The following is a 13466-nucleotide window of genomic DNA, read 5'->3' as shown; positions in this document are numbered from 1 at the left end:
TATAGATATATCTCAACCCTTTTGCCTCCTACCATTCATTTCAGGGGTAGATAGAAGTTTTTGGGGGATCAATGTATGAGATGCATTAGAGTTTTGAAAGCAGAGGCCACATTAAACTTTTATAACTTTATAATTGGCTGTTTAGTTCAAAAAACTCAAATAATATAAATGTAACATAACTGACGTAAGATATTTATTAAAAACTTTCTATAAAATCCAGTTGTTTTAAAATTACATTATGCACGAAAACTACATTGTGAATGACTTGTGTCCATCTGAAATCTTCTATACAAACATTCATTTTCCAAGATGAAATACACCAGATAAAATTAAAGTTACAAAGATATCCTTTTCTTTGTAATTTTAATTTGAAAGAAATGATCTTAAGTTCTCTACAGGATAACAAAGTACTCTTGGCACAGTATGTAGATCTTGCAAGACAGACAATTCATGGTATTATCCCTGATATTAGCTGCTGGCCTATCTATTTTGTTGTGTCTTCTGGGGAGGTGTAATAAATGGAAATAAAATTTCAATGGATTAGTTCCACTGGGCCATAATTTCCTCAGGTTTCAATCCATTATTCATACGATAAGCAAATATTTTCATTACATGGCACATCTATAAATAAGGAGGCTAATGGTTGGATTCTTGAAAGTGTTAAATTGATTTTTATCTTTACAAACCTACCTTAAAACATGTGCTTGGCTAATCTAAAAATGAGATGGTTAAAAATGTTATGGATGATTTTCTGTTTACAGTTACTAACCATTAAGCGTCTGTATTTAAACTTCCTCATCTGTGCACTTTGTTTACGATGAAAATTTGTTTAGGAGCGCCAAAAAATGGTTATCATGATAAAATACAGTCTATAAATGTTACATCATAAAGTAATTCAATGTTTGCCTTATCTATGACAGAATTTAAGGGTTTCATCAAATATAAATATAGTTATATTTGACAGGTTCACACCGACACTTAAAAACAGTCTCAGGATGTATCAAAAATAACTATCTGTATGAATCTCAGCCCTGGATTCTCCCATGATTTAAAATTTCCACCTAAACCTGGTTGAGGATTCAATATATTAATTGATGAAAGATTTCTAACCCTATGTGAAGGGGTTGCTTTTCCTAATTGAAGTGAGGGATCATGTTTACAAACCTTATATACTTAAAGTACTCAGGTTCACTCTACCAGTGAGACTGATTGTATGTCTAAATATGAAAATTCACTAATATTGCAAAAAGATTGGAATCAATTAATTTTTTATTGCTCCAGAAGATTTAATATTAAGTAACATTCCTAGGTAAACACTAAACCTAATTCACCAAAACTATAAGTGACACTGCAGTGGAACTCCAGTATTCCAACATGAGTAGGGGCTTAGTACATTCTGAAGTAATGAAAGGCTAGAAGATCGAAATATGTACTGAATACTGTTATCCGTGGTCAATCTCTGTTATGAGACTTTTCATCTCTTTTCTTGTGCTCGGCCTACATGTATTGTTTAACGGCATGCTTTAAGAAGTTTTTATGCTGGTTGTTTTGACTACTTCTTTCAATGAAAACTTAATTGTATATTTTGGGTTTAATCTACCCACCTATCACATGGAATGATTTTTTTCATGGAAACACTTATGCCTAATTTATTTAAGCAACCCAGAAATAAATGAAATGAATGCTGCCAATCCGTGTAAAATCATGAAATCATCATGGTTGTATATTTCAATTCATACTCATAAAAGAAGTGCAAAACAATGTATGCCAAAATTGAACATATAATCAAACCAGATGATACAAAGTGGTCGCATATGTAATGCCACAATTGAAACATGTTACTCTTGCAAATGTGCTTGCATAAGGGAATCCAGTTTATTGGATTTCTGATATGATACTATATATTGGATCCCCCCCTTTACACCAAATCAACTCTATTATCCCTGTAATGAATAGCTTTTAGGACAGTTGTGTAAATTATTGAAATGATCCCTCGTTAACCCTTTTGCTGCACATTTCAAAATGGAGTTCTGTTTATAAGTGCCAGCCTTTCTTTATAGTTTTTGATTAATATTTTGCAGAAAATTCATTTTTCATTAAGCATTGATAATATTTGTGCTGTTGCTATACTAGACCAAGCCCTATCAAACATGAAATATTTACAGGCCATAGTAAAGATTTTTTTTCGCTCATATGCAATCTTTGCAGTGAAAGGGTTGATGTCACCTTTTCTTTCCTACCTAAGCCAATGAATATCTGAATTTATATTGCCTCTCACCTTTTTGATGAAATCAATTATTCCGTCAAGTAAAAAAATGCTTCGAAAAAGTTTAAGAGGATATGACTTTATTTACTGTAATCTATAGCTGTTTTCTGATAACTTTTGCATACTCAGATCATAATTATGAAATTTACTTGGAATATGATATTCTTGTTGTGACTTATGCAACTAGTTTTATCATTTAAATAGTTGACCTATCTACCTAAGTACATTTTGAAACTATACTTTTTTATATATATTTTAGTTAAATGACTGATTTAATAGGCCTGTTTTACATTCACCATTTTGATGTTGAATTCACTTCTCTTCATAGAATTATTAAGATGAGTACATTATTTCAAGCCTATGAGACTGTAAATATTTATATTTTGCTACAGGTTTTATATATCTCTCACATCTTGAAAGGCTATGAAATGCTTGCTGGCCTTAAATTTCACATTTATTGTAATATCATGCTATATGTATTGTTAGTTTTCTCCATCTAAATATTTATTTAAGATGCCTTATTAATATGGACTGTCTATAGTGTTTATCTGATCATGTCATCATGTGATTATACAGGAATAAATACTTTCAATAAAATTTTGCCATTTTTTCCTTTGAAAATTAAGGCTCACAATCACTTTAGGAAGTTCTATTCAATTATAGTTTCATCATATTTTTATTAATTTAAAATATACAAATGAGATGAAAAAATAATACATTCATTCACAGTTTGATTATTTTACAAATCTTGGTATTACTAGCTATATAATCTTTAGATGTCTCAGTGTCTAGGTACTGAGTTGCAATTATTTAATTGCAGAAGCTCATAATTTTCTCTTGGGGTAGTATTGGAAATTATTCTATACATATCACAAGACCATGTTTCTTTGAAATTATCTCTGATATATGCCATTATTATTTACACTACTTTTGGAAATGTTAATACCCTATCATCTAAAAATCAAGTTTGCCTCATAGGAATATTTGTTATACTAATATATCATCTATTGATACATGAATCTGCTTTTATTGCATACTGCACATGTATAACTATTTACCTAATATATAAATGTAATTTATATACTTAATTCTTACCATACTCTTGAAAATTATCATAGATTAGACGTTTCCCAGCTTATAAATTTTATTTTATTTCCATTTCCAGCATTAATTCCTAATACATGATCAGTAGCATATTATATGGAATTCAATATAGAGGTATATATTTTTCTTTCACTCAAGAAAATGCTCAGCAGAGCTGCCTATAAGTTCAAATTCAATGTCACTTGGGAAAATTGAAGAAGCATTTAAAAGGGTCTTTGCACAATATTTCAGTAAACATTTCAAACGGTTTGCTGTCTCTCTTAGTGTGTGTCCTAGGAAGGCATCTGAGTCAATGAAACATTTGCTGATTATCATGTTTGAGTCCATTCAAATGTTTCTGTATTTATATATTTCCATGTGGCATGGGGTTTCAACGTTAATGTACATATATAGAGTCTTCAAACATATGGAACAAACAAGAGCAATTGATTTGCCAATATGATACCTCATTACCTGAAGTTTGCAGACCAACACTATTTTTAGAACTGATGTAGGATTTATGAATGAGGCTGTGCCATGAGTATTTCCTATGCTGACAGTTAGGGAAAACAATTGTTTAATTGTTAAATGGACTATTGCATAAGATTTTTCTAACTTTTGTATTTCCATAATCAATAAAGCTTCATGACCCCTCTTTGCATTTTCTGTGCCTTTGTTAAACACATGCATGACTCCATACTTAGGCTCTTTTTGGTTTACATGGAATCCTAAATAATTTATTTACCATTCATAGTTCCTCTTAACCCTACATTCTGGTATTTTTATCGTTGTATATTCAGTGATATTCTTCACCTAACCAATAAGTACTTGTAACATCCAAATAAAATTGTGGAAAAAAGAGAAGCCAATTAAAAGAAAGGTCCATCAAACCATCAAGAGTCAAAACTTTCTTTGGTTGTTGATATAGTTATTTATGTAGCTATTTCACACCCATTTGTAGCCAATTAAGTGCATATATAATTTCTTCTGTAGCAGACCTATATTAAAATTTTGAAAATGGATAATGTACCCAATTTTGTTGGAATTCTTGCAGTATTTTCATCAAGTACATAATGTTAATTAAATATGCTGTAATTCATCTTGAGTGCAATGAACTGTTCACACATTTATTTAATAGAACTGATCCTTGATAGTAGTTATTGGTTCTCATAGATATTAAAGTATTTTTCAGATAATCTAATTTCAGTTATTTCATTCATACAGCCAATACCTTTCATACACCAAGTTATTTTCATAGTCTGCATGGTTGAAGCTCCATGAGCAACGTGTATGAAATATTATAAAGTTTTCCATTTGAGTGTTTATATTTTGGTGCTTAGAAATTTGTCATACTACCCTCCTCTTGCTTTTTCAGGTTTAACCCATAGTCTAAAAAAGTGTTTGCATTAGTTTCAATTAAAATTTTTTGTGTTACCCTGTGATTCAGGAATTATGAATGCTGTAAATATGTGAGACTCACCTTGAAGAATGAAATTGCATTAAATCTTTCCAGCTAAACTAATGAAAATGATAATATCACTTCAAACAAGAAGATGGCTCACTTGTAAAGTAACATGCCAGTGATATAAATATAAACTTCTTCAAAGTTGATTATAATAGTGACTTTGTAGACCTTTATGAAAAATTACTCTTAATTCTTTTAGGTACATGTTATGCCTACACCATGATCAAGAACTGTGAAACTGCATTCATACTAAAACAGAAACCAACCAGTTATGATTTATTTTCCTCATAACAAATTTAATGCATTATATCTCCCATTACAAAAATTTAAGTGATTATATATTTATATTTGTGGTATTTTGCTCATTCCAGTCAGCTTTGATGCTGGTTAGCTATGGTGATATGCTTGCGATAATACCCTACAGACTGGCATGTTCTTATGAAAGAAACTTAGAAATGAAAATGTCTAATACCATAATTACTAACTCTACCTGTCAAATGATTAACTTTCCTATTTTTGATATTAGTTAGTTACTCAAGAAAATTGAATTTTTTATTTGCAAATATTTTGCTAACTAAGTTATTTAAATTTTTGTCTAAAGTTTTCATTCTTTTGATAATTAAATGTGCGCCATAGAGAGCTTTGAGCTGGTCTTAGATGTAGGTTAAGTCATAAAATTTCATCGTGTTCTTACCAAGTAGTACAGAGGCATAGTAGTATACTTCATTTATGTAGAGTGTGGTGTTTTAAAGAAAAATTTTGGATAATGTTTACACTTACTGTGACAATGGTGAAGAAACATCCCAAATTACGATATCATATAAATAGGACTCTGCTATGCCTTTTATTCCCACCACCCCCATCTGTCCGAACCCTAGAAAAGCCAAAGTATACATTTCTTTAAGTTCTCAGCATATGTTGTTGATAGCAAAGACATGTACATATAGGTCTGTTGTTGCCAGTGACAACCAACATTTGTCCTTTGGTGCACCTCATTATGTCTGGAAACCATAGTTAACTTTCTATAAATTACTCCTTAATTTTTGGCACATTTTATTTTCCCCTTGAGTACTTGAGGTAGTAACTCCTTGTTGCCTTCATCATCAGTCATAGTTTTATTGAATTCTAAGACATGGCAACATCTGACTATTGATAACTTTGATGTAAGCATAAATATACTTTCCCTCCTCGTGAGAAAAATTTACCCCATGTCACGCCTATCAATTAAGATTCAAGAACTACTAAAAACTCTAAGGCAACCCTGACTAATAGCTTGACCACTCCATTCACCATGATTATTGCCACAGTCAGAGAGGAGATAATGGTAATTTTACATTTGGGCAGGAAGGGACACTATTTTCAAACTGCAAATGGTTTTTTCCATCAATTAGGACCTATTAATGGAGTTTTATGACATACATTTATGGGTTATTTTCCTTGTTTTGACTAGTTTGAAAGGTGAAAATAAAGCATTAGGTGAAAATAAATAAAACTGCTGTTGAATATCACTTACTTCTTAATAGTGGCATCAACTTACCTTTGGTTTCTTCTACTTTTTCTCATGAATTAGGAAAGTGCATCTCTTATACTCTAAAACAGATTAATGTAGCCAAAAATATCTTCTTTACATCCAGTAAAGCCCAACATGCAATAAACTCGACACATGCAATATTAATCGTCCATTCCGATTAATTTTCCAGATATCATTTTCTGAAATTTATGCTTAGGAAATTCTTGGAAGTCAACGACACCCATTGACGTTCTTTGCATGACCCACTTATTTTTAATATTCTCAATAACCATGGCCCAAGTTGCTGGCAATATTTGGATTTTTATCTGTGGCAACAGGTAATCTCCAAGTCTGACTCCAAGTGGACAAAGTTAGCAACTTTGCATTAATTACTGTCTACTATTTTCAGTCAGTACTGAAATGCCTCATACCTATGCTCAGTCTGTCTCCCTCAATCGCTCTCTCAACTGCTGACAGGTGGTTAAAATTTCTTCCCTAGGATCTTCAATTTCTACCCCATCTCAGTTCAGCCCACAGATGTATTTCCGGTCTTCTGTTCCATGAAAGCCTTTTTAATGAGCTACTGTGCCTTATTTTGTTTAATTGCAGCAACATCAAAGTGGAGAGGCATACACCAATTTGAGCTAATTGTTAAATTAAGTATTGTATAATATTCCACATATTATATTAATAATGTAGATGGAGAATGCCAGTTATATTTTTCGTCTTTATCTTTATTCTCCTTTGATTAACTTCCAATATATATTCCCCGTGTAATTTCTCACAATAGATACCAAAGACACCAAAACATTTTTCAAAGGTCTCAATATTCAAGGAGGGTTTTTTTGCCATTCCTGGAATCAATGTAGGAGCAGGATTTCTTAATAACTTAATTTTTCTGGGACACTCAGTGTGGAGAAAGCATTCTGCTATATTTAAGGTACAATGCGCATATACCAATGTAATAGAATGATATCAGAGTTTGACAATATGTAACATTCCATATCTATTTCTTTTGCTATTCACGGTAGTTCTTGCAGTGCCAAGTCATGATGTTCTCCTAGCTTCGAAATGTTGCTGAGCTGGTCCCCTTATTGTAATGGAATGTTAATCTTATTCATCAAAACATTGAGTCCCAAAAGAATTCGGCACAGTTTCCAATGAAATATTGCAAAGTTAGAGCTGAAAATTAATGAAAATTAGAAACTCATCATTGACAACGCCAAGTGTTTTTACAGACCAGTGAAAATGTTCAAATTTGACGGAAATTCAATACCAAGGTTACCTGTTTTATAATAAGGTAGGATACTAGAGTATACTTTGTAAATAGTTACTTTTTGCAATTTTTCTGCTAATGCTGTTTAGTTCATTATTTAACACTAAAATTTAAAACTATTATAGTGCCTTAAAAATACTTTCCAGTTTGCTTTTTCTTTATATAAAGCTTGTTACTTGGCTTTTGCTTGGTTTTTTCACCCTCATGACCATGTACATCACATCAACCATGGACCTAGATATCTTTTTAGATTTTGTTGTTTGGTACACATTGAAACTTATGAAGTGGTAATATATTTTACCCATATTTTATATGACTCCGAACTTATCCATCATTAAGATATTACAATATGCATGGGTCATACCCATCCATGCTTCCATGGCTTAGAATGGAATACATATATTTTAAGGTGGATCAAAAAAATATTTTCTGCAAATAAATTTCTCAGATGTTCTTTTTCAGGGCAAAGTATCAGCAGCTGTTTTATCGATTATTAGTTATTTCTTCATTCCCTGTGAGAGGTTTGAAATTAATTCATAGGGAGTATAATGTTTGTTAGACTTTCCTTTTGTATCTAAGTACATATGTTTGATAATAGCAAAGCAAGTAAACATTATAGTGAATATAGATGCCACTTAAATGAGAAATGATGAGGGAATAATAGAAGGTCTAAAATGAGGTATTTTTAGCCAAAAATAAATTCCTGTAAAAGTATTGAATTAGCAAAACCTTTACATAAACACATTGTGTATACTGTGAAAAAAATTGAAATGATCACTATATAAGTAGTTTCATTTGGGATACGTGTACTGCAGTCTAATACTTTAAGGTAATTATTTCTTTTTTGTCATAAATGTTATTTCTGAGCAAATCAGTTTCAGTTTATAAATACACAAATGTGCAGTTACAAAATATCAACACCGTCTGCAGCCACTAAATCTTCCAAATACTGAAATAAAGTAAACTTTTACTGCCAACACAAATTACATCCAGTGAAAATACTTGTTTTTGATCCACTCTATTATAAATCGTATTTCTTATTGTAGAGAAGAACATATCGTCATTAACCATATTCTGTGAGCTGTAAAGGTTTATAAGAGTTCAGTTATGGTATACTCGCACAATGTGCTTATTTCTAAGCCTTTATTTAAGTTAAAAATATACCCTTGTGCAACACGTATAGAGGTAATGTAAATTTATGTATTGGTCAAGTGTGTGAAAAGGACAAGCACAACAAAATAAAATTTGCTTTTTATGCTTCAGCTATTTTGCTACATGTTGTTAATTTCTTGTATTTGAATCTAATGCAATTTTTTACTAACATTAATCACTTTCTTTCTGCTTATCACGACATTTGCTAATAAATTTATTACCTGAAATTAATTTAAGATAAAAATCATGATAGCACTATTTTGGTAGGTGGGCACCTACTTAACATAATAAACTTTGCCTTCCAATAAAAATTCCATTTTAAATATTCAATCCAGCAGAATATACTTACTCATGAGCTTTGTATTTTCAGTGATTTGATTATAGCTGGAAAAAGCCTATCTTAATACTGAGGTAACAATAAAAATAAGCTTTTCAGAAATTTTAAGAATTTTGCACATCAAATAGCCTAATTATACGTACAGATATTAAGCAATATAACCTTTTGATTATGCTAATGATTGTGTTTGTTGACATCCACTAAGCTAAAGGCTGTTATGAATTTTCTAGGAGTCACCATGATTGGGGCAATGCCAGCAGTAGCTGTGCGCCATGAGCGGAGAAAGAGGAAGCCACGTCCGAATCACCTCTACTTTGTCACTGGAAAGCAAATGCCTAGTTCCAAGGGCTCAACACCTTGCCAAAGTCAAGCTGGGAGTCCAGCCAGTCCTTCTATGCTTGCTCAAGCACAGAGCCATCGCCAAAGCCATGCTGATGCACCTTCATCCATTCTCCAGCCACCTCCTGAATTTTATGTCTGTGGTCGTGTTTCAGTCTTGCACGTTGTTGTGGTATCATTACTCCTTGGCACTATTTTTCTTGTGGTAGGACTGGTGCAACTGAAACCTGGGGCCGATGCTTCAAGACATCGACTCTACTTCCTTGCTGCAGGCACACTCCTCCTTTCCCTTGGCATGATTCTCATTTTCATTCGTTGCTGCTGTTGCCAGAACAGCATCCCACAGCATCACCGAGGGGGCCAGAGACTTCAGAAAGAGGAATCTGCCATCTCAGCTATTGGTCCTATAGGCAATGATGAAAATCCTTCACGTACAGTGTCATCATCCAATGGGAACCACATGGCATCGAAAAGAGTGGCAGTTATAGATGAAATTGAAGTCCCAACTATGCCTAAGAAAGTTGATTCTTCTGATGCTTGTCAAAGTTTGAGCATTGATTTAGGGGTGCCCATGCATAGCTCCCACGACACCCTTCAGTCTGTTAAATCACCATCTGAGCACGATGCCCTCATCAAAAAAAGTAACTCAAACCTAGAGGCTAATTCTCTCACCTAGATTATCAAAAGGAAAAGTCATGGTGATGCTCTGAATTTTATTTGCCAATGTACACTCCTTAAATAGGCTTAAGCATTGCACATAATGCTATGCAACACAGTCAAATGAGGGTAAGTACTTTGATGACATGTCAAGTGACTTTTAAAAGACATTTTAACAACAAATAACTTATGAAATATTTTTGACATATTAAGATTTGTATTACATATACAAAACTGCTTTAACCACAAGATAAATGCAGTGCTTATCATCTCAAGATAAATGCAAAAATGTATGTATGATGGTTTCTAACTATAACATTGACTTGATTATGTAGGAAGAAAAGTGGCATATTGCAGGATATACTGGAGTACTGAAAACTTAAATGAAAGGTGTTAACTGTGTCTATAAGAAAAGAGTAAGTTAAGGAATTAAGTTCCACTGAATTAATATTACTGAGAATCTTAAACGCAAAATATTTGCAAGAAAAATCTTATCTTCTACTACTTAGGTAAGTTATTTTTTTATAATCATACAGAAAGTGAATTCCTTGACATTCCCCTGTATCATGTATAAAAAATATATTTGTTCATTTGAAAAAGCATATGTTTCCAAAGCTTTAATATGTTTACTTATTGCCAATGAAATTGAAAAGGAATTACTGGTCAAATAAGAAATAGTTATGGGAGAACAAACAACTCACATATACCTATATATTATGAAAACCTGTTTGTCATTCTTCTTAATAAGATTGCTTCCTTTATGTTTATTCCATTATGTAAATAGCATAAAAGGACCAAAAGTACTAGGCTTAGAATATATTTCATTGTATTGAAAAAAACATATTTCTAAATACATAATATAGCCAATAATGTTTAATCCAGTAATTTTATATGTTAAATGGATTCGTCAAAATACATTGATTTTAGGTAAAAAAAACTTTTTTATGATAAATCTTTTATATATTATTGAAAAGTTTCTGCATACACAAGTATTTAGTTCATTGAAAGATTTGGAGTTGTTCAGAATTGAGAGGACAATACAAATTTGAAGGTAACAAAGGTTGAAGTATAAATATTCAGTTTTTTTTCAAACAAATGTGTAATACCATTGTATTACTGATTTTGTAACTGTGGTGTGAAAATATGAATGCATGCAAAACTATTAAAATGGAACAGTGAAACTCAAAATACCTTTTTCTCTCTAAATATATCTAGCACAAATTAAGACCTAACCTCAATTTTTTTTACAAAAGCCCATAAATTCATACCAAAATGATGTATGTTAGCATGTAAGGAAAAGTGAGATACTTTATTGGTGGTTAGTATTGTAAAGAAACGTGGTCCAGAATCAGAATGTGGAAAAATTTTTTAGAAAACTTTCTTGTGGCCTCTGAATTTATTTGATATTAGGAAAACTTGACTAAATGGGATATTCGGAGTCCACATCTCAGGGTTTATAGATCACAAACCAAATGTCTTAAAACATCAAACCATAGGCCGATAAATATGCTTTTGGTACTCTTGTGCCGATCTGAACAATGCATGTACTGAAGTAAAAATTTGGGTCAAGAAATGCCTATCTATGAATCAGATAGTAGGTTTAAAAAATATGGTCTCAAAACTTTTGGACTCATATGGATTTAATCCCTTAAGATAGGTATCCATAAATCTAAATTTACGAGCCTAGCTTCTAGGGTACAATCTATAGCAATACTGAAAATGCAATCTGACTACTTAAAAGGCCATTCTCTGCTATGAGAGAGATTCCTGGCATGTAATTCTTACATTAATTCCTGCCATACCTTATAAATACTATAAAGAGTACCAGTAGTTTGCAGTCTTCCTATAATCTATGTATTGTTCCAAAATATGCTATTGTTTTTCCAATCTGTTATCCCAGACCATCTCAAGAAAATTATTCAGGAAATAGAAATGAACCTAGAAGGAAGATCTTCCAGTGATTTCACTCTCTAGAAACTTAAGTAATGACAGGAAAGGCTACTTTCTCATTCCCTCTAATACTATATGACAGTTCATATAAATAATGAATGGCATTCATGATAAATGTTACTCAGCTAAAGTCACTTTTTACTACTGCTATAATTGTGAGGAACCACATCTACCCTGGTGCCAGTGAACATAATTCTCACATACTGCATCTTCATATATGTTCCCATCAAAAACACATTAGCTTTCTAAGACATTATGATAACTATCTGAAAATATCTCTTGTTGAAGATTACACTAACCCTTCCTTAACCAGCGAATGCTTCTCTGGCATATTATCTCCACTGTTAGCCATTTGGTACTTTGAGATCCACAGATGGCAGGCTACATGAGTCACTGAGTGTGATTCTGAAGGTACCCACCAGTCCACTACGTGGAGTCTTTTAACCAAAAAAGTTAGGTTTATTAAATTTTGGTGAAAGATAATGTATGACTTTCCAGTTGGTAATATCTATTCTTCTTCCTATTTGGATATTATGTGGCTGCAACAGGAAGAGCCTTAAGACAGTAAACATTTCAATATCCCTAGCTATTGGTCAGCAGGGAACTCTCCATTAAAACTGTCTCCTGCTGGGGCTATATTTCCCTTCCTCATTCTCTGTTTCTATTTCTGATTCGCTTCTTGATTCCATCCCTTCCTAGCCATAATTATCCACTAGTACTAAAAGAAGTATAGAAAATCAGAATTTCATTGCCTCCCACTATTACTATTGAATCAAATTGATGCTTATTTCCAATGCAACACAACTTGATAACTTTCTTAACACAGGTCATAAATGCAGCTAGTGCTGGGCTAAATGCTTTCTTTAGAACCAAGGAATAAAAATATCAGCAGTTTGTTTCTCTCAAATACTTAATTGACAACTGATTTCTGAGTTCTCCCATTTGCCTGCGACTGATTTTCCCTTTATCTCAAAACTGTCATCTCCATGTTTTCTTTCACTCCTTTACCTCCTTTCATTCATTACCTCCTTCCATTCCTTTCATTCCTTTACCTTTTCCAAATCCGTCTAACCAATGAAAAAATCCATTTAAAGATATATGTAGGCAGTCATTTATCTAATTCAATAGGTTATATCATTCTCATATTTCCAACAATAAGAAGTTTCTGTACAAACCAAACACTATGCTAATTGACAGCATATATTTTTCAATAAACTAATGTGAAATAGGATGAAAATTTAGCCATTTTAAAGTCAAAATGGACCTCTCCATTTGAAGACAAATTAAAATGAATGTTACCAATTAGTAATCTAAGATAAACTAACTTGGGGATGCTGGGGATTAACACCTTGTAGGAGTTTTTACTATGGAAAATCTTATGTAAATATATGCATGTTTTTATAATAGCCAAGTGGAAGAGACTTTCACTGA

General features: G+C 32.3%; 1 protein-coding gene across 4 annotated transcripts in view; it reads left to right on the top strand.

Moving 5' to 3' along the window:
• LOC139690688 (uncharacterized) overlaps positions 1-11257 on the top strand; it is a 521571-nt gene extending 510314 nt beyond the window's left edge. For 2 of the 4 annotated variants that reach the window (XM_071588191.1, XM_071588190.1), the window contains one exon: positions 9320-11257. In XM_071588191.1, the coding sequence (XP_071444292.1) occupies positions 9328-10104 (777 nt within the window). In that variant the 5' untranslated portion in view covers positions 9320-9327 and the 3' untranslated portion in view covers positions 10105-11257. Of the gene's footprint in view, positions 1-7222; positions 7625-9319 lie in introns of those variants that run through there. The other 2 variants (XM_071588192.1, XM_071588193.1) reach the window with 2 other exon arrangements.
• The last annotated feature ends 2209 nt before the right edge of the window (positions 11258-13466 follow it).

This window comes from Hetaerina americana, unplaced genomic scaffold (genome assembly GCF_022747635.1).
Source record: "Hetaerina americana unplaced genomic scaffold, ioHetAmer1.1.p SCAF_3, whole genome shotgun sequence".
Classification (NCBI taxonomy): domain Eukaryota; kingdom Metazoa; phylum Arthropoda; class Insecta; order Odonata; family Calopterygidae; genus Hetaerina; species Hetaerina americana.
This window is presented reverse-complemented; position numbering and strand designations above follow the sequence as displayed.